The 24,180-nt window shown below is 36.2% G+C and overlaps 3 protein-coding genes across 3 annotated transcripts; 1 reads left to right on the top strand and 2 right to left on the bottom strand.

The window, feature by feature from the left end:
• Positions 1–353: 353 nt before the first annotated feature.
• LOC136800803 (glucose-6-phosphate isomerase-like) lies at positions 354–23,182 on the top strand. The gene is made up of 9 exons (XM_067057459.1): positions 354–521; positions 1,681–1,771; positions 2,937–3,005; positions 3,615–3,683; positions 11,742–11,792; positions 12,323–12,406; positions 12,835–12,978; positions 22,107–22,178; positions 23,093–23,182. Exons 1-9 carry the CDS (start codon positions 394–396, stop codon positions 23,180–23,182), a joined length of 798 nt encoding a protein of 265 aa, XP_066913560.1. The 5' UTR covers positions 354–393.
• LOC136800598 (uncharacterized) lies at positions 6,517–8,380 on the bottom strand. Its single transcript, XM_067057250.1, has 2 exons — positions 8,097–8,380; positions 6,517–7,007 (listed from the first exon to the last, which is right to left on the bottom strand). Exons 1-2 carry the CDS (start codon positions 8,377–8,379, stop codon positions 6,559–6,561), a joined length of 732 nt encoding a protein of 243 aa, XP_066913351.1. The 5' UTR covers position 8,380; the 3' UTR covers positions 6,517–6,558.
• LOC136800596 (uncharacterized) lies at positions 17,048–19,085 on the bottom strand. Its single transcript, XM_067057249.1, has 4 exons — positions 19,009–19,085; positions 18,541–18,825; positions 18,195–18,332; positions 17,048–17,583 (listed from the first exon to the last, which is right to left on the bottom strand). Exons 1-4 carry the CDS (start codon positions 19,061–19,063, stop codon positions 17,063–17,065), a joined length of 999 nt encoding a protein of 332 aa, XP_066913350.1. The 5' UTR covers positions 19,064–19,085; the 3' UTR covers positions 17,048–17,062.
• Positions 23,183–24,180: the final 998 nt, after the last annotated feature.

The following is a 24,180-nucleotide window of genomic DNA, read 5'->3' as shown; positions in this document are numbered from 1 at the left end:
AACAGAGGCCCAAGGAAATGTCTCTCATATGTTATGAAGGTTTGGCGGGAATTTGCTTGGTTTGTTTTTAGAAGCAGTCTTAAAATGCCGTGCGCCGAGAACAAATATTCCTTGTAAATTCATTACCAGTCCCCTAAAAAGCCGACTGCGCCACTAAGAGTTGATAAGTGTATAATATAATGTGGCGATTTAGATTCCGCGACCACCTACTTTACTCGCGGGTGTTGTCTAAAACATTGCGTTAAGTTCATGTTTACACTGTCTCCGTTATCTTTATTTTCACCGATTATTCAAGCATCCATTGGACGACACTTAGTCAAATATCACTAATATTTCTTACTTCAAATTTAGATTGAAAAAGTTACATTTAAAAAAATAATCATCAATTAATTAATGATAATGGCAACTTTGACTGAGAAAGCAGAATGGAAGAAACTCCAACAACATTACGATGGTGAAGCAAAAACCTTCCACATGAGAAAACTTTTTCAAGATGATTCAAACAGGTTCAACAAATTCAGGTACTAGTACCCTTTAACAAGTTGTTCTTATTTGTTTCATGTTTATCAGATGTAACCAACTCTCTCTAATTCGAATTTTTTTGTAATTTGAATCTTTCTGAAATTTGAACTAAAATAATGGTCCCCTCAGCTGGAAAGTTGCGACCAAGCTGGAAAGTTGTTTACATTACTCTCTAATTCGAATTTTACTCTAATTCGAAAGAAATTTTTGGTCCTTTTAAGATCGAATTATAGAGAGCCAACTGTATGTCAAAAAGTATGACACGCCTCGTTTTCAATCAGAAGTATTTTATTTGGCTCTCTCTAAATTCAATCGATCTTTTGGCCAATAAATTTCTTCGAATTAGAGAAAGCTTCCCAAATAATGTCTTTTCAAGAGAGAGGACCAATTTTTTCGTTGTCTTTAGTGTCAATTCTTTCGTAAGATTCGAAAAATAGGGATTGGTATTGGGAGTTGACTGTAGTTGAAACGTTATTAAAAATGGAAACGTTCAAAATAAGGGTAATAGACGATATCGCGTTTAGATAAATGCAATGCATTCTGGTTTCTCGGGGACTCTCAAAGGAATTATAATGTCGATTATATAATGATCTGGAATAGATTATAATTCCCTTGAGGGTCCCCGAGAAACCAGAATGCATTGCATTTATCTAAACGCAATATCGTCTATTGTACCTAAAAGATATCGATTTTTCTTGGCAACAATGCTTTGAAAGCGACACTGGAATAATTTGATGCGTCTCAACATTCTGTCAAAAGTTAAAAGTTAAAAAAGTTGCAGCTTATCTTTCTCTTCTTCATTTTTCAATTTTGAAAAAATGTTTTCATTTGGGAATATTCCACTCTCGATTATCTTTTCAACAAGTACAAAACTGCTATCTCATTTGAATTCTATCAAAAGCTACAGTCTTTGTTGTCTCCGCTGTAGATTATATCGAGACAGACTTTAATAACGTAGTTAGAAGTCTTCAAAACTAAACTTAACAAAAATAAACATTGTCTTCAGCTGCCTGAAGATTGTCACAAAAGTGGTGAAACTTCCAGTAGCAGATAAAAAAATGTCTTTTCTTCCTGACTGACATTGCTATACTTATGTATCGAGCTCTGTAAAAGACTGAAGAATTACTCACCAAAAATAAACCTAATTATTTCTTACAGTAAGACACTATCTACACCTGAAGGGGATTTACTTGTCGATTTCTCCAAAAACATAATCACGGAAGACACTTTATCAGCCCTCTTTAATTTAGTAAGTAAATTTTTATGATATGTGTAGAACTTTGTGTACCTTATCGGCCAAAACTTAGTCGTCCCTAAGTGACTAAATTTTGGCATGGTGACTAAAATTAGGGCCGGCTAAAAATATTGGTCAAATTAAAAGTTTTTTAAAATTATTAGTCGGCCCTTAGTGACTAAATTTTGACGAGGTGACTAAAATTAGGACCGACTAAAAATTTTGGTCAAATTAAAAGTTTTTTAAAATTATTAGTCGGCCCTTAGTGACTAAATTTTGGCTTGGTGACTAAAATTAGGGCCGACTAATAATTAAGGCCGACTAAAATCAAGGCCGACTAAGTTTTGGCCGATAAGGTATTTATTTACATATTTTGGTTTAGAACATAATTTGGACAAGGAGAAAGGGTACCGGGGAAGCGTAAAAATATAGTGTGATTCCGAAAAGAGTCATTTTATGATAGCGCCTCTAATTTTCTCCAATTACAGTCTTGGGCAGAAGATAAATTATTGAAGGATTACTTCAGCGAACTGTAGTGCAGAGGTAGAGCATTTGTCATGGGTTCAAACCCAAATCTAAAAAAATAACACATGAGGTCTATGTTGAGTTATGGGTAAGTCGTCCATAATCGAGGGAGATAAGAGTGCCCCTCTTATTCCTTCGCATCGGGTACCTTTCGAATGAAGAGCCTTAAGTTTGTCTTCTGCTTTAAGGGAACTAATTTTAGCGCGAACTAATTTTAGCAGTTGAAAAGAAATTCGGAAAAACCGCATTTTTCGGGAATTTATTTTTCGCCTTATTTTGGACTAATTTCTTTAATTTTCCCAGGGATTTTTCAAATTTTTTGATGAAAATTATTTCCCTTAAGACACCCCTCTGTCACAGACCCACTGGGACCCCAGTCCCACTGGAAAATTTTGAAAAAATTTCGTCCCCGGTGGGAAAATACCCTGGAATTTCAGCCCCACTTGGAAAATGACTTTGATTTCATCCCCATTCGAAATTCAATGTTTAAAAATTGTACATCCCCACCGGATCTTTTAACCTTGGAACGAAAGAATTTCTATCCCCATCGGGGGATTTCAATAGAAATTTTTATCCCCACAGAGGAAGAAAGTTCCGCTGGGGCTGTGTGTATCAACTTATAATGGTAGATTATCGTGAACTGCTTCTCTTTCAGGCAAGAGCTTGCGATGTCGAAGAAATGAGAAACAAAATGTTCGCCGGAGAAAAAATCAATATCACTGAGGTACTTTTATATATTGTACTCCCAGCTGACACACAACGTTGTTTTAACGTTCATCTAACGTTAAATGGACGTTACGGACGTTAAATTGACGTTGAAACAACGTTGTGTGCCAGCTGTACTTTTTATTTTGTGTTCGATTTTGACTAACATCTACTGGAATGATCTGCAAATCTCGTTTTTTCGAACTTCTATTATTCGAATCTTTCTATAATTCGAACTTATTCCCAGTCACTGTCTAGGAGAAACCCTCTCAAAATACTTTCTATAATTCGAACCTCTCTGTTATTCGAACAAATCAGATTCCTCGTTCGAGTTCAAATTAGCGAGAGATACAGCTATAATTTGATTAGATTTATTTTTCGGGAAGTTAAAAAATTAGTGAAATTCTTTACTTAACATTAAATTTGCTGACAATGATAAGTTAATAGGACTTTAATCGTTTACATACTTGTATTTTGCTGGATAACGATGTTTTTGAGCTCTTTTTCGGAGATTTAATTTTCCGATAAAACGCAAAATAAAATGCAAAATTTATTAATGTTATTTATTAAAGTATCAGCTACAAGTGTACAAATATCTTTTCAAATATTTTTTTTCTTTCGTTGCCAGAATCGTGCTGTCCTCCATGTTGCATTACGTAATCGATCAAATAAACCAATCCTGGTTGATGGAAATGATGTAAGTTTCGTTCTTTTTTTGTCACAACTCTTTAATACCTGACTGACAAACTCACGAATTCAATATCTCTAAAAGTGCATCCGCTATTTTTTATAAGAACATCCGAAATTTTTTGAAGCCAGCGGGTATGTTCTTAACTTTTTTAGTTTTATATTTTAATGTTCTTAGGTTGTTCTTATTTTCACCATTTTGTGAGCGTTTTTGTCCGCATTTTCTAAGAAATTGAAACTGAGTATTAATTTGTCCCTATACTTGTTCTTGATATTTTGACCATCCAAACCTTATTTTCTTAATTTGTTCTTATAAAAAACGTGTAGTCTACGAGACCTCGAAAACCTCGAAAAATCCCGAATACTCGAAAAAGCTTAATCTAATTATATGATATAGTGTTTATTTGTCTAGTATAGGCTAGGGTTAATACAGCACCAGGGGGGGGGTTACTCAAATCAAATTCAAATTTCAGTCCCACTAAGGGTCGTAAAAATAGGAAAATTTCAATTTTTTACCCCCTGAAAGATCGAAATTTGGTCAGAATCGGTCAAATTTGTCCCGCTAAGGGTCGTAAAATTCCCAAAATTCTCCTTTGTTTTCTCCTTTTTAGTCCCGGTAAGGGTTCGAAAGTCGGGGCGGGCACCCCCCCCCCCCCCCCGTCAGCCTCGCAACCCTAGTACCTCCCCCCGGATACAGCATTTGGGACCTTGTTTTATTTGCAAAATTGTTACGGCTCAATTTGATCGCAATCATCTTAAGAAAGCTTCAAATAATTTCTCATTCAAATAACCTCTCATAATGACCTTTCAAAGGTTGTTTATCTTACCATACTAATCATTTCAAGCATTGAAAAATCTTGACAAGATCCTTCACAAATGATTTATAGATCAACTCCACAAAATACAGTTTAGAAGGAAGTATTTTCAACAAAAACTCAGTGAAGCTGTATGTTCCTAACTAACATAAATTTCACCCACAAAACAAAAAAAACGAAATTAGAAATCTATGCGCAGGTCCGAACCAAACAGGGAACATTTGCAAACTTGAGCTAAACAAGGTTTGACTTAAAGGTTTTGTTTTTATATAAGTGTTCCCATTTCATACCAGACACATATTTCATATCAGGACAGTGTCTTGCTATTGTTATATTATGCTTATATAAGCAAAAAAAATGTTTTTCTTTTCATCTTTCTGACAAATCTTGCTCCACATCCGTGTCAATCCAATTTGAAAGCTTGTAAATTTAAATTGATGAGTAAGCAAGCGATATCGCTTTTATTTAAAAACAAAACCTTTAATCACCCTGAACATAATTCTTTCTGCCATTTAAAATGACGTCACGCGGACTTGGTCTCTTGATAAAAGTGAGAAAAACAATTTGGAATTCTATCCAGGAACTCTGCAGTTCTCATCAAACTTATGATTAAAAATTGTTCAGGATTTTGAAACTTACCTTTAGGAGAAATGTTTTCACTTGATTTAATAATGAATATCAAAATAATCCTTAAAAATTATCGTAGTTACGTTGAATTCTTAAAGGTTTTGTTTTTAAATAAGTGTGATATCGTTTGCTTACTCATCAATTTTAATTCACAAGTTTTTACACATTGGATTGATACGAATGTGGAGCAAGATTGGTCAGAAATAGGAAAAGAAACACATTTTTCTGCTTATTTCAGCATAACATAACAAAAGGCAGACACTGATATGAAATATGTGTCTGATATGAAACGGGAAAACTTATGTAAAAACCTTTAACTATTAACTTTCGGCCTTATTGCACATATTTTATCAACTTAGCATACCCTTGTTTATACTCATCCAAGAGGCATAAAATGCTCGTTATTTTCGGTAATGTACTCATGGTATGCTACATCTAAAATCGTAATATTCCAGTCAGTAGACAAGAATTCACTTCCAGCTCTAGCAAGTGGCAATGGAGTCCTCGGGTTCCACATGGACCCGTAGCTCAATGGTAGAGCAAATGCTCGCGAATGGCCGAGTTTCGCCGGATCTCTTAGTTTTCAAACGGTTCTGGTGGCTGGTCAGAAGACAACATGAGAGCGACTGTATTCACTTCATTGTAATACATAAGGGCAAAATTCATGATTAACTACTGTGGAACCTGTTTTTCTCAAAAGTCATTTTTTGAATTCCATAAATTCTCGAAATACCAAAATTTGTAGCTATGTTTTTAAAACTAAAGATATAAATGACTCTCTCTTACTCGATCTTTAAGGGGGAGAAAAAAAATTTTCTTCGAATTAGAGAAAGATTCAAATTACAGAGAGTAACTTTTCAGCCGATGACACCAATATTTTAGTTCGAATTACGGAAAGACTTGGATAATAGAGGTTCGAATTAGAGAGAGTTAACTGTACTAAAATATTTAAACATCTGCGCATTATTGTCAATGGGCTGTAGAAAGTGCATCCGTCCGTATTAGGTATTTTTAGTTTGCGTCGTGTTTCGAAATGGTAACTAGAGCTGTGGAGAATGCAAGCTTCACAAAACAAGTTACTGATGTCAATTCCAGTTTATATTTTAGAGTTCTGTTAGTTCTTTTAGGGTTGATTATAGTCCATTACTCAAGCATATATAGAGTTCCGTGTTTCGTTGTTCTGTACATCAGATATAGTAGAGTCTCTTTAACTCGAACCCCTATAAACTCTAATGTCTCCTTAACTCGAACAAGTTTTCTCGTCCCTTCTGTTAACAATACCGAGTTTATGTATCGGAGGATATCGAGGGCGACGGTAAGTGAAATCGATACAAAGTCGATAGTTGATGTATGTATATTGCCTTTGCTCACCTAAACAGACGACGGTATTTTGGTGCTCGAATTATAGAGAGCTCTACTGTAGGTTCATTCAAGAATAACCCATCAACAATATTTGACGTAGACACCAATACAGTGTCTTCCCACATTATCAGCTTCATACGTTTTATACAAATCTTCCGTATTCCACACCCTCAACTCGTCCCCAGACTGTACGCCGATCGGATTCTCAGCCACCAATAACAATTCTTTCCCATTTTTATCTTGACCGGGTATTTTGAATTTGTACGTTTCGTAAGGCCCTTTAGGGACCAAAACTTTGTTTTGATTGTCAGTAACAACCGTCAAAAAGTCATCGTCTGTGAACGCTATATGGTTACAGCTCCATCTGCTTGGTCCGTAACTATCCCTGTCCGTGGAGCATTCGATTCCGCCGGATACAGAGACCAATTTGATGGATTTGAGTTTTCCGTTATACGGAACTCTGAAAACTGCGTACTTTGTATTTTTAGGCTCATAACATATCGGTTGAACAGTCACTGGCGTTTGAAAAGCTAGAAAGGAAAAAAAAATGAAATCAATTCATGATATGCACCATTGCAATGTCTTCCTGATATTACATCACGGGACTAAGGGCTGGTTGGTTGTAAGTGACGTAAAATAAGTCAATACGTCACTTTCAACCAATCAACTGTTGGGTCCATGGAAGACATTGCAATGGTACATATCATGAGTTTAGTATAGTCTACATAGTAGACTACTCCAGGATTTTAAGCCTTTCCAAGGGAAGGAGTTTTACGCTCGGAACGAAGGAAGATATGACGTAGAGCCTAATGTAGTGTGGATTTAGATATTGTTGTAGAAAAAAAATTTAAAGGGGTCTTGATTATGCATTTTGGCTCAAGATTGGCTTATTCCATAGACGAATGGACGTTACTAGTATGGACGTTTACATTCAATGGAACTGTTTAAAGGGAACTTGATGATGCAAGCTATTTAGGTCATTTGGGCTAAGGTTGGCCGATTCCATTCGATTTGACGTTGTTAGTATGGAGGTTTCCATTCTATGACAAAACTTGCAAAAATACCCTTGAGAAAATGCTTTTCATACCTTAAAGCTAGGGTGAACAAACTTAAATTAGTCTCCCCCCTGGGAATTTTAAAATAACTTTTTACCCCCTTGGAAAAATGAAAAAACACACCCTCGGATTACCCTCTGGAAATGTTCATCCACGAATTTAAGCGAAATCAGGAATAGGTGAAAACCCTCATTGATATGTAGAGTTTAATATGGTCTAAATGTTTGTTGAAATTAATCATCTGCGTTCAATAAGAAGACGTATTAAATCTGAGAAATGATGGTATCAAAGAAATAACACATAATACTTAAAGGTTTTGATTTTAAATAAAAGTGATATCGTTTGCTTACTCATCACTTTTAATTTACAACCTTTTTGATATTGAATTGACACGGATGTGGAGCAAGATTGGTCAGAAAAATGAAAAAAACATTTTTTGCTTATATTAACATAACATAACAATAGGAAGACACTGTCCCGATATGAAGTATGTGTCTGATATGAAACGGGAACACTTATGTAAAAACAAAACCTTTAATGTATCTATTATAAGAAGTAACTCACTGGAGTAGATTGTAGCTTCTTCTTGACCTCCAATACCTTCTGTCCGACACTTCTCTCCATCCACGCAGTAACATCTACCATTTTTATCTCGAAGTGCATCCATACATTTCATTGCCCCACAATGCAACACACATTCTATTATGGATTCTGTAGGAATGCCTTCATCTCCTTGAGTGCAGTTTTGATTTATTTTGACAACATTTTGTTCGTAGGATACACTTTTCACAAGTCGAAGAAAATTCATATTGATCCAAGTCATGATGAGAATTCCATGTCGCTTCATTTTTGCTGAAAATCAACAATATTTTATTTATCAGTAGCCATTCATTCCATGGCGATAAAATAAACACAAGACAACAAAATTCATGATATGCACCATTGGAGAGTCTTCTGAGAACTTTTAGAATTTTCCACCCAATACGTCACTTAAACAATAGAAAAAGTGACGTATTGGGTGGAAAAAAACAGAAAAGTTGCATAATTTCGTGAAGTCATTGCAGTGGTGCATATCATGAATATATTCATGATATGCACCATTGCAATGTCTTCCACGGACCCAACAGCTGATTGGTTGTAAGTGACGTATTGACTGTTTTTACGTCACTTACAACCAATCAGCTGTTGGGTCCGTGATGTAATGTCAGAATGTCAGATGCTCATGTATCACTATCGAGTCTCCTGAGAATTTTCAAAATGTTCGACCCAATACAATACAATTTCTATTGTTTAAGTGACGTTTTGGGTGGAAAATTTTTAAAAAGTTCTCAGAAGACTCTCCAGTGGTGCATATCATGAATACAGTCATAATGCAACGCTAGCTTTTTGGTAAAACTACTGCTGAAGTAAACAAAGAACGGAAAACAGTTACTATTACAATTTTATAAAAATAATGAGGCTCAAAAATGCCAAAAAATAAGAAGAATTTATGAATAGCATAGAAAGGCTGAATTTTGGGCAAATTAAAGTTCAATACGGTAGAAATAGAGTATCCAGCCAGAAATTACCCAATTGCTCTAAAGATTAGGAATAGGATAAGAACAATTTTAGACTAAAAGTGTTTAAAAAGAAGAACAGTTGAGCCTCAGCAAAAATTTGCTGATTCTTATTTTTAAAAACAGTGTAAAAAAAAATCATAATAAAAAAAGTTAACTGCTGACGTCAATCACCCATGTCATATTCTTTTACACGTAAGATATAGGTTAACTGCTCACAGATTTCCCTTGGAAGTGTGTTTAGTTTTAGACCGCCATGTTATTTTCCAATTTACCTTAGATTTTCGAACGTTCGAATTTCAAAACATTCGAATCGTGCTGTTGCAACCAGAATTGCAAATAAGATGGCGGACTAGTCTAAATCGGGATACGCTTCCTCTTCCTATATACGGGTAGCCCGATCCCAGTCAAGTAGTTAAAGATCGGTGAACCCAATTCACAATATTAGATAATCCATTAAAAAAATCTTAATCACAAATATGAATTTAGTGCTCTTGTCTAAGGAAATTCTCTGTGAATAGTCAAGAAAAATCAAGGGGAAAAAAGTTGCTTTTTCCGATTCCCTGTGAATAGTTAAGAAAAATCAAGGGAAAAAAAGTGAACCCTTTTTCTTGTTTTTCTCCGATCTGGTGTTGTTTGAATGTGAAATTTCATAACTTTGAAACCTTTGAAACCTTATGCTATAGGTGACTGGAACTGAATAGTCTCATAGAAATTAATGTAAAAGCCTTGTTAGATTCTTCAATACTATGAAAAATATATTTCATGACAGCCCTACGTGAGGTCAAATTGAATTCTAGAAAAAAAAACTTTGAAGAAGAGAGGCAGTGCTGTGTTTCGCTTCAAGCTTTTATTTTGAAAATAGACGCAGGCTGTACATTTTCATGTGTTATATTTCAAAACTATTTAATAAGTGATGAAATGAATTGTTATATAGAAAATTTTGCAACTCAACCCGTTCACTTTTATCAATGAAAACTATTCAAAATATTCATCAGTTTCATGTCATCGAAAAAGATTGAACCCTCCATCTGGACCCAATTCATTATATTCTTGACGTAATGTTTTCTACGGAAAGACCCCGGTTTTTGCCAGTAGTGGCAAATTTGCCACTACTGTCAAAAACCGGGGTATTTCCGTAGAAAACATTACGTCATGAATATCATGAATTCTATATTCGACGTAACTTGTGCCTTTGAGCTGCCCATGTTGAAATAATATGGCGTTAATGCAACCTGCTGCCTCCCCGTCAAAAACCTTTACCAAAATTCACCTTACTAACATTGTTACAGGAGATACAATTTTGATCATAAGGGTCATAGTACATGTTTTTTTATTATAAAAGATGTTCTTATAACTTTTCGAGTTTCAAGCCTAAAAATGTTCTTAACATGTTCATATTTTCAGCATTTTTTGAGTATTTTTGTCCATTTTCCTATAAAGAAAACAGCCCACAAAACCTCAACTTGTTCTAAACTTGTTCTTTACATTTCGGCCATCGAAGCCTTATGTTCTTATATAGTTTGTTCTTATAAAAAACGTTTACACCAGGGGAGGCTAATCAATGTAACCGAATCCATCACAATCAGTCACCTTATTTTTGTCCGGCGAACGGCGGTCCAATGAACGAAAAAAATATAAATCGCCGGTCTAAATATATTTGGCTCGCCACCTCAAGTGCACATTAATGCTAATCAATGCACTGGGCTCGTTAGAAATTCACTGAACTGGAATCTCATCTAGATTTCACCGGAGTCAATCTCTCATTCGTCAGTCTATCAAAAACAAAGTAAAACCCCTGCTAACAGGATTTCAATAATGTAAAAAAAATTATCCCATCGAAACAAGCCTGACTGAAGCAGATTGCAAACTGTTTAATAAAAACACGATCTTCGAGTTTTTCAATTATTTCTCAACGATATCTTTTTGACTTCAATAATTATATGTCAGACAATATTTTAAGGAAATAATTGTTGATATTTATGACCATATGTTTTCTCCCAGTTTAAAAAGGCTGGAATATTTTTAAATGATTTATTTCAAGTAAACTCTTTTCAAGATAATTTCTGTAGTTAGTCAAATATACCATCTCTCCGTTATACCTCTCGGCCTTTTGACCATTCAGAACCCTGCTCTGACAACCCGTGATGTTTTGCCGGCCATTGATTCGCTGTTGAATGCTAAAGAAACAAAAGATGGGAAAGAATATGAGATTTTTGGGTGCAAATTTCTGACTTATATAATAGAATTATAAAAAATTTATATCTGAAGAAGCTAATCAAATTTCAGAAAACAGTAAAACTTTTCCCTCATCATATGGCAAGAATCGAATGACCAATAAATTTTAACAACACAAAATCCTAAAAGACAGACAAAACAAACCAAATTTCACTAGAGACACATTACTAGAACAATTAAAAATAAATTTAGCGAATAGGAACCCAATATTTAAAATGAAAAGAGATCTAAACCAAAAGAAAATGGAAAAAGTATGGAATGATGAAGACCGAAGTCTGAGATCAGGCGCGGTGCCCAGAGTAAGCCACCCACCCGCAAAAAAAATTACTCTTCGAAAGACAATTGGAAATTGCGGAACCAAGAGTCTGTTTACTTGATTATCAATTTTTATTTTATTTACGTTCTTTTTTGACAGGTAATGGGTGACGTCAATGCTGTCCTGGCTCAAATGAGATCTTTCACGAAGGTAAATATGCTCCTGCTCCATAAATTTTGATTATATAAAACCAAAAGCAGAATACCTGCAACTGTCGAAACAAAACCACTTGTCCCCTTGACCAGAACTGCCAAGCAGCCAGCCTGGCTTACGAAGCGACGCTAATTTTGACCTTTATATACCCTTGACCAAGCTATATCCGCCATATTTGATCTGGGTTTTTTGAAAAGTGGTAGCACTTTTGATGCGGGGTAATTTATAATTTGTTGTAATTTTCCGTTTATTTTTTTTTTGCCACATTGAGTAGTGCTACCATCAGGGTACCACTTACAAAAAACTCCGATCAAAGATCTTGGTTGGCCGGGATCGAAAAACAGTATCCGGGGTATATAAAAGTCAGCGACAAGGACCCATTTTTCAAAGATCTCAAACATTCCAACATTTTGGGTATTGGACACTTGAGTATGACAGTTTAAAATCTTCAAACCAACTGATCATCTTTTTAATCTTCGTAATTTGAATGTAAATCTACATGTATTATTATCTCCCTAATATTTTAGGATGTGAGAAGTGGAACATGGAAAGGATATAGCGGAGAAGTGATCACAGACATTGTCAATATAGGGATTGGTGGCTCAGATCTGGTGCAGCTTTTACTTTTTTTGTCTTATTAATAAGCGTTTCTAAGCTTCAAGGGGAGAAATTTGTCTTTAATCATTTTTGTAGGTCTTCCTATAAACCTTCTTGTGAGATTAGAGAACACTTTCAAGGATGTAGAGTAAATGGAGCAATCCAGGGAGAAAAAGTGACATCCTCCCCTACCTTCGGGTAAATAGCTATCGAAAGAGAAGCCTTCGGGTCGATCCGGACTGCGGTCGCAGACTTACTTACTTGGGACAAGCTGGAGTTTTACAAGCTCTTATTTGATTTGGTTGGTCGTTAAGATGTAATAAAAGAATCTTATTACTTTTTCTAAAGAACGCGTCATCTCTATCACTTTAAATGACCAATTAGTGAAGTATCTTGTAAAAACTCCAGCTCATCCCACTTACTTACTTACTTTGTGTTTTAGGGACCGTTGATGGTGACTGAAGCTTTAAAGCCTTTCGTGGACGGCCCTAAAGCTCACTTTGTTTCAAACATCGATGGTACCCACATGGCAGAAACGCTAAAGAAATTGAAACCAGAAAGCACTTTGTTTATTGTGGCTTCAAAGGTTTGTGGTGTGATGTAGTTTTTGGACCTACTTCGGAGGTCTTTTAAATTAGCCTTCGTTCGTTCGTTCGTCGTTCGTCCGTCTGTTCATCCGTCCGTCTGTTACAAGCTTTTCTCGAGATTGGCTCAATATTTTTTCTGGTTTTTGGCACAAAGGTGCAAAATAATGATGCCCAAAATGTGACGGAGCCCGATTTTCGAAAAAAAAATTTACCGGCAGAAAATCCCGGAAATATGCCTGAAAAACCGGAACTTTCTATTTCTACTTTTCATATTCCCCTTCCCTCTCCCCCATCAACAATCAATGATGAAATTTAATGTGTTATGAATTTTTGCTAAACCATATATCTTCTGTAGCTTGTTATATTATTGGCTGTTATAGTGACCCATACAGTATGCCAAAATAAGAAAGATGAGCTAAAATTGCTTGTCGCATAGCCACTTTCAGTTTTGTTTATTTGATTATTTTCCGTGCAAATTACATGGAATCAAAGCAAAATCTAATTCGATATCCGTGTATTGTTTAAGGCAGTGCCGCGGGTCTAAATCTTAGTTTTAAAATTTTCACCCTCGGGCCCTGGTTGGCCCTCGTTTTGTCATATAACATCATATAATATCAAATGCTTCCTACGGCACTGTGAAGATATCGTTAATAAGACTTCGATGGCTATATCTTGAGATGTTCCAGCTAGAAATTTGCCGACTGTGCAAAAATGTTCAGTAAACGTCAAACGATGAGTTGGAGATCATAATTATCGAAATTCTTATCTTTGCATCGTTAAAAAGAAGTGGAGCATATAAAACTTATAAAGATAATAAAGAAAGTTATAATACAAAAGCTAATTAAAATCCCTTTAACAAGTCCCTCATTTTTTGTGTGGAATACTTCTGAAAACAAGATTCTTGATGAACGCGTTGGCTGCGTTGTGCCAGGGGTCTGAGCCCCACAATCTGACGTCATGGAAAACGCGAGGTGTGCTGTTGATGATGGTGAACCTCTGTATTCTGTTAATCAAGATGATGTATCGATATCTCTTATAATCGGTCTCGTAGATTTGGGCGATCTGAACATTAGTGTATTTGTTGAACGGGACATGGTTTGGTGTGTTGAAACAATAATTATGGTTATTGTTGATGGCGTGGCAGATATGGAGCTTCCGGGTGTTTGGGGCGAACCAGATTGCTGGAATACGGTAACCGAATGTTCCGTGGTTCCCGCCGGTAGTGGAGTGTAAAACGTTGGTCCAGTGGTTCTTGATACTGCCTACGTGTTTGACGTCGAAAGACATATACCATTGTTTCTCAATGCGCGGGATGAATCGAAGGACTTTGCCCTTCGAAAGTTTGTAACCACCTGAAACAATGAGAAGAAATGGTTTTATATACTACTCTCGGGTACCCCCCGGCTATTAGGTACCAGACAGTAGGCGTCAAGGCTTTTTTGGACCTACTTCCGGGTACCCCGGTGGAGGTCCTATAAATTAACCGTTGTCCGTTCGTTCGTCCGTCCGTTCGTCTGTTACCAGCTTTTATCGAGATTGGCTCATTAGTTTTTCAGATTTTTGGCACAAAGATACAAAATGGCAATGGCCAAAATGTGACGGATTTTCCGGCCGAAAATGCTGGAAATATGCCGGAAAAACTGTTTTTTTGGCATTTTCTCGATATTTTATCATTAGTCTTTTCTGATTTTTTGCTCAAAGATGTGTATTAACAATGCTCAAAACATGGCTGAGTCCGATTTTTGAGAAAAAAATTTTTCCGGCCGGAAATAGCCGTTTTTCTAGATTTTCATTGGACTTTTTCCTTATAATTGGTTGTTTTTTCATTCAAAAACATTATTAATAGCAATGCCCACCATCAAGCATGTTTCAATTTTCAATAAAATTGATTTTTGAAGCCGGAACTATTCAAAAATCGCCGGAACAACCTATTTTCGCCGGAAAGACAGTATTTCTTGAATTTCTCGAGCTGTACTTTATATTCTTTTATTAAATTTTGCACACTGATGAAAAATGACAATACCTAAAATGTGACGGAGCCTGATTTTCGAAAAACATTTTTTTCCGGTTAAAAATGCCGGAAATATGTCGGAAAAATCGTTTTTTTTTGACATTTTCTCGAATTTTTATCCTTAGTTTTTTCTGATTTTTTGCAGAAAGATGCGTATTCGCAATGCTCAAAACATGACCGAGTTCGATTTTTTGAGAAAATTTTTTTTCCGGCCGAAAATGCCGGAAATATGCCAGAAATCGTCGTTTTTCTAGATTTTCATTGGTCCAAAAACTGCCTAAGGGTCTACTAACCTTAAGTCGAACATTTAGCCTGGGTCTGGTTTTAGACTTTGGGGAAAATCACCTTTTATCGTCAATAGGGAAATCACGCTAAAATATTTATTCACCCCAGTATCTACGACTATAAGTCATACGACTTTAACTATACTTCACAGGTCGATATTAATTTGAGCTGTGATACTCAAGGTAATCAATTCAAGCTGCTCACTACACTTTTTTACTCTCTTGCTATTTGTCCTATTTTTATCTAATTCTCATCATCAGGTAGGTCCATTCAGCGTTTCTTGTTTTGTTTGGAGCCCCATACATTCGATTTATTGACGTCACTTTAAACTTTCAAAGCTCTTGCAGTAGGGAAAAATCGAATTTGCATCAGAGCACTTTAAGGCTTCTTTTTTTTTCAGAAAATAATCAAAGTGTAACTCGAAGATTTTCTTACCTCCTGAGGTTGTTGTGACTTGAAGTTTACTGATGTCCGCTTGAGCTGGTGAAAACCATGGATCGCCCCGGTAAACTCTAACATTGCGGAAAGTTCTTGGGCTGGTGTTAACAACGTTCAGTTCTACTTTCTTATTAATGGTGACTGTAAAGTAATGGGTACAGCAGCCGACTACTTTCTGCTTGATATTAACTTCGGTGAATTTATTTATTAGTAAATCCTTACTGGTCCAATGGTAATTATTGTTGGCACCGAGAGATGTTGCAATGAAAAGTTTATTTGAGTTTGGCCGGAACCAGACCCCGGGGATTCGATCGCCATGAGATCCGTGATTCCCGCCTTTGGTGACGTGAAGTATACTTTCCCACGTTTTGGCTTTTGCGTAGGGGCGGATACGAAAAGATACTTCGTACTCGGAAAAGTAGGTTGGAAATGTTTTGATGAGAGTGTTTTTTCGGATGGGATGATTGGCTAAAAGGGAAATTAAGTTAAGGTTAATATTTCTATCGAATATTTGTAATACATAGCATACCATTATCCAATTCATTCCGACCGTAGATAGATAGATGGATAGATATGCCCTCCAATGCATCGGAATGGGTCCTACCCACGATGGAGTAGGAATCACAGCGCAAGCAGACTTTGCAACCCTGCAGATGCGAGCTGCCGAGCCATGGTGTATACCACGACACTCGAACTACACGGGAGAACGGATTTCCTCGCAGGTGTAGAACCTCCTGAGTGTCTCAGCACACCGCAATGTCTGGAATATCTACCCATACTCTTGTATCAGAGTTATGGTACCCAATTCTCCTCACATGGCATGGGTTGACCCGGGCGAAGGAGCATTCACTTGCCAAGTGAATCGTAGTGCCACGGTGGGTATCGAACTCGGGCCTCCTGGACAGAAGTCAAGCACGATAACCACTATATCACTACGCCTACGCCGACCGTAGATAGCAGCCGTAACTGAAGCTTAGCAGCAAGGTCTTTAGTTCAAATCCAATTCCTATTCCGTTCTTACTAAGAGCTTGGAAAGTTCTACTAGATGTCTCTTTGCTATAATTTAACAGCCAAATAAAAGAATTGAATGTGGCGCCATCTCGTACCCGCGATCACCCTTAACCATAGATTTATAAAGCCCGAAGGGCTAGATGTCGTACTTTAGCTGAAAAGTGTGTCGTGGTTAGGTAGGAAATCCTAACTAGGTCACGTGACATTACAATATAATTTAAGCGCTTGATCAATCTGAAGCTTCGCGGGTTTTCGAAAACAATAGCAACAATATTTTTTCCGATATTCAATTTTTTTGCCTGCGATGGCTCAAAGTACGACATCTAGCCCTTCGGGCTTTATAAATCAATGTCCTTAACCTCCCCCAAAGAAGAGTATCTATCCTTACTATATTGGCTATCACTGATGTAAAGACTTCTGATGTTTGCCGGTGCTGCGTTATACCATGGGTCTGCTTTGTACACTTTAATGTTCTGGAAATATCTCGGAGTCTTGTTCTCCACGTTTGCTAATAGTTTGCCGTTCACATAAACTCTATACATATATTTCGTTGGAATATTGCTGGGATATTGGCTAATCGTGACATAAGAATATTTGTGAAGAGGCAAGGCAGCACTGTTAACACACCAGTTGTTACTGTTATGTAAACTTGTACAAATATGAAGTATTGAGGTGTGTGGCATGATAAAAACTGCTGGTACTCTACGGCCGTGAGCTCCCAAGTTCCCACCAGTTGTAAAATGTAAGATACTGGTCCAATGGTTGACGATGTAGAGTGGTTTGATTTGAAACGTTATTGAATAAGCTGGTGACCAGGTCTCGAAAGCGTCGTGGATGAAATTTTTTCGAAGTGTGTAACCTACAAGGAAATAGGCTTTTATATATCCTTTTGAAAGTCTTTTTTTGCAAGTAAAAGTATGAAACTTATAGGTGCTTGAGCATGAGGAACCTGATTTTTCCTCAGAGCTCCAATAATCAGTATTTTTGCATACTGAGCTCTATTGATTAAGGCCGGACTCCACTTTCGCGCGAAATGGGCGACAGTTTTTTTCTTAACCTTTTTTGCCTGAATAAAAGATTACGTCATAAAAAAGTTTCGTGCGAACAAAAAAAAGTTGAAGGAAGTTCTACTTTTTTTATCCGTTATGTCAATTTCTACCAATGGAATTGCTTCATTTTTCAACCGACCAATGACCTGATTTTGTTCATTGACCCAAATACCAATAAGGAAGAAAAGTTTATCGCTGTTAATCGTGCTGGAAAAGCTAATGGCAAGAATAAACATTGGTTTAATGTTAAAAATTTAGTGTCGGGTGTTATTAAATGCGTTGATTTTGAAACTTAGAAAAACATCAAAAAATTTTCGCTCATGTCGCGCGAAAGTGGAGACCGGCCTTTATGACCAAACACCTATTAGCTCGCTATAACTTTTTTTGACCCAGAAAAATACCGATAAGGCTCTCAACTCACCAACTTGTGGATCGTTGTGAGTTAGTTTTTCATCTCTCTTCTTTTCGTCATTTTCCGGTTTCCTCTCCTTTTCGTCTTCTTCTTCGTTCTTCACGATTTCGTCTTCTTTCTTTTCTTCGTTTGGAGTTGGAGCATCAGCTGAAATTTAATGTGTTCGCTTTTATTTGACTGCAATTTTCGCGCTTTTCACTGCTGAATAACAGAAAGACTCGAATTACAGAGAGTATTCCACGAGGCTTAGTTCGAATTATAGAAAGAATCGTCCGCTGCATAAAAACAAATCTTTTCAGGTTAGAAACGTAAAACCTCAATACAAAATAGACTTTTTTTATATGATTTTCCATACCTTTTTGAATCAGTTCATCTTTATTTTTCTCTGATTCTTCTGCCGGTTCATCTTCTTCGAATTCTTTTTCAACCACATCCTCACTCAATTCGTCCTCTTTCTTTTCATCTAACGCTTCGCTTTTCGGTTCGTCTTCTGTATCCGCCTCTTCTTTGTCATTGCTCAGCATAACATCTTCTTCTTCATCACTTTCGATCAATTTCTCGTCCTTTGCAACATCTTCTTTTTCATCGCTTTCGATCAATTTCTCGTCCTTTGCAACATCTTCCAAACGCTCTGGTTTGCCTAAAATTGGAATTCATATTCATTTCAAAATCATCTTAAGTTTCTGTGATGGGATGTTTTACGCAGTATGGTTTTAGAAACGTTGCTAATAATGGTATGGTAATTAAAAAGGACACAGAGCAGATCATTTTGTTTTGTATACAGCAAATTAAAAATAAAACTGATATTTAGGTTTGTACTTACAATTTGCGATTGCAATGAAGCAAGCAGTGAGAAGAAAAATCTTCCAAAGGTTCATTCTTCTTGTTGGCTTTTGTCTTCTTTATATCTTTGGTTCAAGTCAAGAAGGAAAATTCCATATCGAACCCCCGCTATTTATAGCCGTCAATTTCTTGTTCTCTTCAATTCATTTCGATCCGTCCCCAATTAAAAAGTCATAAAGAGCTTTCGAAGGGGTTTCGGAACCACCTTTACACATATGCTTATGCTTACGTTGTTTATTCGGTAATTAAAAGGAGCTTCATTTACTATTCCCCAGCACTTAGGTTTTTGAATTTATGAAACTTAACATCTGGCTACTTCATAGCGCTATGACAATTTATCTAACTAAGGCGAGGTCAATTTAATTTGTTGTTTTACGGGCAAAGCTACCTAAAAAAGAGGGTCGGTCGGTCGGCGAAAAAATAAAATTAAAAGTAGAATTGACTCCATAAAATATCTTTAAAAGGCAGCAAAAACTACTACATCTTGACAAAAATGCGAAATAGAAAAAAAAGACACAAAAAGCTCGAATTCATGGATAAAATGAAAAATCGACATAAAGTTCTCAGAATCTTGGAAAACTACCAAAACGTTGCAAATTTGGCAATCTGTAAAGCAATGAAAACAAAAATTTACTACAAAAATCTATTTTATTATATTTCTATTTCGATTTTTGATATTTCAGGGTCGGTCGGGCCCGTAAAACAACTAATCAGATTGGTCTCGCCTAAAAATGCAGCGAAAGCTACAACATCTTGAAAAAAATGCAAAAAATGTAAAATAGAAAATAAGAATACACGAGAAGGTCGAGTTCTTTGGATAAAATGAAAAATTGAACATAAAGTTCTCAAAACCTTGGAAAAACTACCAAAATTTTGAAAAATTTGGCAGTCTGTAAAGCAATGAAAATAAAAATGTATTACCAAAATCAAATTGGTAAATAAAGAAACGTAAAATCATTATCCACAATTGAAATCAGCGAGTTTAAATTTTTGTATGTCTTGTGTCATGGTTTTTTTGGACCTACCTCCGGGTACCCCGGTGGAGGTCCTTTAAATTAACCCATGTCCGTCCGTTCGTTCGTTCGTCTGTTACCAGCTTTTCTCGGGATTGGCTAATTACTTTTTTCTGTTTTTTGGCACAATGATGCAAAATGATGATTCCTAAAAAGTGACGGAGCCCGATTTTCGAAAAAAAAAATTTTTTTCGGAAAAACTGTTTTTTAGCATTTTTGAAGCCGGAACTATTTAAAAATCGCCGGAACAACCTATTTTCGCCGGAAAGACAGTATTTCTTGAATTTTCCGAGCTGTACTTTATATCTTTTTATGAAATTTTGCACACTGATGCAAAATGAGAATACCTAAAATGTGACGGAGCCCGATTTTCGAAAAACATTTTGTTCCGGCCAAAAATGCCGGAAATATGCCGGAAAACCCGGTTTTTTGACATTTTCTCGAATTTTCATCCTTAGTTTTTTCTGATTTTTTGCAGAAAGATGCGTATTCGCAATGCCCAAAACATGACCGAGTTCGATTTTTGAGAAAAAGATTCTTGCGGTTGAAAATGCCGGAAATCGCCGTTTTTGCAGATTTTCATTGGATTTTTTCCTTTTATTTCCATGTTTTTCACACAAAAACATTATTGATAACAATGCTCACCATCAAGCATGATTCATTGTCAATAAAACTGATTTTTGCGACCAGAACTTCCTATTTATTTTTTCCCCACAACCCTTCCCTGACTGAGTTAAAACTTTTTTCTTTTGCGGCTTGGCAGGTGAGGAAATTTGCCTGTTGAAATTGTGCATGTTTTTCAACAATAAGTACACCATTATTTTCATGTCAGAAGGCTCGAGTCCTGACTGAAATTTCAAAATTCTTTTTGCATCTTTAATCATTTCTGGTGGTATTTAATTTCATTTGGCACATCAATAAGTAGCAATGAGAAAATAGCAATAAGAAATAGAAGAGGCTATTATCTTAATGAGATACATGCGTGCATTTATTTGCTCGAGGAATGAACCCATTCATTAACGCATCGATTTATGAATGCACATGCTGGCACTTTCCGATTTCCGCCCACTTCTTTTAAAAAGCAGTTCTTATTGGGTTTCTATTCTCATTTTGCAGCGATAACAAACAAGTCAGATGAAGTATTTGTTACGCTTAACGTCCAGGGAGAGGGTTGTACCCAGGCAAATAGAAGGTACAATGTGCGATTTTTTAGAAAGTTATGAATGAAAAACTTGTATATTGATCATCTGAAAAACTTTGAGAATGAATAATGGAAAGATTCTTATGGGGGTAAATAAGTTGTTACAAGTCCATTTTTTCCTTTCCAAAGCTTTTCGTTCGCGCCAGAAGAAAAACAAAATTTACCGACATTTTGGGGTGCAGACAGTGTAAGGACGTTTTTTGGACATTCTGAATCTCCCTAAAAGGGTCGTAAAAAAACCGCTCCTCCAAAAAAAGAAGCAACAAATAAACAGACAAGTTGTTTTAAGAAAATCACTAGTTCAAACTTTAAAGGCTTATGTTTAAATTCGCTAGAGGACAGAATCAAGTAAAGCAGGGCCAAATTTAGAGGCTTTTGGATCACTCGTTGACCAAAAATAGTCAAAAAACTGTCAAAATCTCAAAAAAGTGGATTTTTGTAAATTTTTGTATTTTTTTTTTTACTTTTTGGCTTAAAATCTCGCTGGAAAGACTCACTTTTGACTTTTTTTTGCTTGACCATGAAGCCCAATCCAATTCCTACGAGTTAGACCAAAAATAAAGATTTCTAACTCAAACTGGGAATTACGGGATGGAAGGCATATCCTATGTCCGATATACCCGACATTGGTTAAAGGAGCAAAAAACCCGAACTTTCACAACGGAAAACCTCTAAGTCAATAACTCAATCCTTTTCTGCTTTGATTCTTAAACGAAGTCAAATTATCAGACTAACGAAATAAGTCTGAGAAATTTTAGACTTTGCGTCTTTGAAAATGATTGTTCACAAATTTGTGATTGACTTGCCTGCTGTTATATTATTTTGTTTCCTTTCATCATCAAATATTATTTTTTCTTTGCATAGACTTTTACCACAGTTGAAACAATCACAAATGCTAAATCCGCTCGTTCATGGCTTTTGAAAGCCGCTAAATCTGTAAGTACTGTTGACTCTTTATAATTCGACCTTCAAGGGATCAAAGAATTCTTTGGACCATAGAAAGATATACGAAAAGTATTTTGGACATGACTTTTTAGCTGTGGGAATGACGATTTAGTTCGAATTACAGAAAGATTCCAATGGTAGAGGTTCGAATTAAGGAGAGTTGCTTGCATTTTTTATCACTTCATTTACTATAATGTGATAGGTGCAAATCGCAACAGATCGGCCCCAGCAAAACTTTTTAACTAAGTCAAGCGTGGTAACATGCAAATCATGTTGTTGTGACCCCAATGACAGGTACAGGATTTTGTAACACATTATACATAATTCAAACAAATCCTTTGTTGGGTCCCCAAATTATTCTTTTGAATTTCTACTATCATCTGCCACCTTTGCTGACTTCCAAGCGAGTTTAAATACCTATGAAAACGGACCAGTCTTGGTTTAGTTAAGGTTGAAGGACTGTGTAATGTAAGACCTATCCGATTTCAAGGTACTTAAAATCGCTTGGAGTGTCAAGTTTTTTCTATTGTTGAATTAAGCCGCACCTTAAGTTGCGTAATTCCGCCATTTTGGAAGCAAATATAGGCCATTTTACAGTCGCAAAGCGTAATGGGTAATCAGAACCACTGCGCGCTAATGGTAATGACGACTTACTATTGGTCTAAAGTTTTGAAAAATTTTGAAGATTATTGCGTCTAACCAAGGGAAACCGTTATCGGGGCGCAATCAGTCCTGATTATCCATGATCCATTTCGACTGTGAAATGAATGGTCTATCCGAATCTGTAGGAGGTGATCCCTTTACGCTAATTGAACATTTGCTTGAATAATTACGTAACTTAATCAACCATGAAAGACCTCTATGCAAGCTGTATTGACTAAATAGCCTTCCATTTCTTTCTATAGGACGATGCTGTTGCTAAACATTTTGTAGCTCTCTCCACGAATAAAGATAAAGTGTCAGAGTTTGGTATTGACGCCTCGATCGGTATATAATATTGTTAAGGCATAAACCTTAGTTTTAATCCATTTTGGTCAATCAAACACTCTCACCTTTTTCAGTGTGCAGCCATTTTGTTTGTTTTTGTTTGGTCTGCATTTTATTTCACTTTTCCCACCATTTTGGTTATTCTGCATTTTTCTGTGTTTGATAAGCATTTGGTCAGTATTTTATTCATAAAATTTATGTCAATTTGATATGCATTTCCTTTTGTTATAATTTATTTCAATTTTTCTCATAATTTATTTTGGTCTGTAAATTAGACTTTTTGATCTGCCTATAAATGCCACATCATCACTCAGACCTCACTTCAACAGAGACTTCAAGGAGTGAAGACCTCCTCTGACATGATGTCAACTCAAATCAAATGAAATCAATCAATTGTCTCTTTAGTTATTCACATATACAAGCACATTCAATTTTCATTTCACACAGTTGGTGTTAGTCTTGACACACCCTGTGTTCTGCTGCCTGCTTACAGCATTCTACCTCAGGCCAGCTGGTGAGTTTTTTGTTTCTTTTCTCTGTCTCTATTTGTGGCACCTAAGTTAAGTTAGATTTTCTTTTACATTATATTAGTACTTCAATCATTCATTTATACATTTGCTGTTTTCTACTTCTACTGTTGTTCTCATAGACTTACATCCTTTTGTACCTAAGTTAGATTATTTTATTTTCATTCATTAGACTTAGTATTTTTCAATTTTTATTTTCAGTTTGAACACTACATTACTACACATCAATAAATTAATGCACTGAACAGTGTTACAAACACGGCGTTATTGTTTATTCAATTTCATCCTGACGCTACATTCAAACAGGACCGTTCAATCAACATCACTGCTGTTTGTGGGCGCGGTCAATGAACACGAGGAAGAAAGATCGTATTGACTATCGCATCCTTGCATCAACCGGAGAAAAGGTTATCGCTCATCCGTCGTCCGACACTTCAACTCGTCCGTCGTCCGACACTTCAATTCATCCGTCGTCCGAC

This window comes from Clytia hemisphaerica, unplaced genomic scaffold, assembly GCF_902728285.1.
Source record: "Clytia hemisphaerica strain Z4C2 unplaced genomic scaffold, Clytia hemisphaerica genome assembly, whole genome shotgun sequence".
Lineage (NCBI taxonomy): Eukaryota > Metazoa > Cnidaria > Hydrozoa > Leptothecata > Clytiidae > Clytia > Clytia hemisphaerica.
This window is presented reverse-complemented; position numbering and strand designations above follow the sequence as displayed.

What these genes read in the sequence shown, in the direction of transcription:
- LOC136800596 (XM_067057249.1), bottom strand. Translation starts at nt 19,063, where the DNA reads ATGAACCTTTGGAAGATTTTTCTTCTCACTGCTTGCTTCATTGCAATC. An exon ending in CTTCATTGCAATCGCAAATT is followed by an intron (nt 18,826 to 19,008) that starts GTAAGTACAAAC and finishes TTCCAATTTTAG; the next exon opens with GCAAACCAGAGCGTTTGGAA. An exon ending in AGATGAACTGATTCAAAAAG is followed by an intron (nt 18,333 to 18,540) that starts GTATGGAAAATC and finishes ATTAAATTTCAG; the next exon opens with CTGATGCTCCAACTCCAAAC.
- LOC136800598 (XM_067057250.1), bottom strand. Translation starts at nt 8,379, where the DNA reads ATGAAGCGACATGGAATTCTCATCATGACTTGGATCAATATGAATTTT. An exon ending in AGAAGCTACAATCTACTCCA is followed by an intron (nt 7,008 to 8,096) that starts GTGAGTTACTTC and finishes TTTCCTTTCTAG; the next exon opens with CTTTTCAAACGCCAGTGACT.
- LOC136800803 (XM_067057459.1), top strand. Translation starts at nt 394, where the DNA reads ATGATAATGGCAACTTTGACTGAGAAAGCAGAATGGAAGAAACTCCAA. An exon ending in GGATTGGTGGCTCAGATCTG is followed by an intron (nt 12,407 to 12,834) that starts GTGCAGCTTTTA and finishes TTTGTGTTTTAG; the next exon opens with GGACCGTTGATGGTGACTGA. An exon ending in TGTTTATTGTGGCTTCAAAG is followed by an intron (nt 12,979 to 22,106) that starts GTTTGTGGTGTG and finishes TTCTTTGCATAG; the next exon opens with ACTTTTACCACAGTTGAAAC.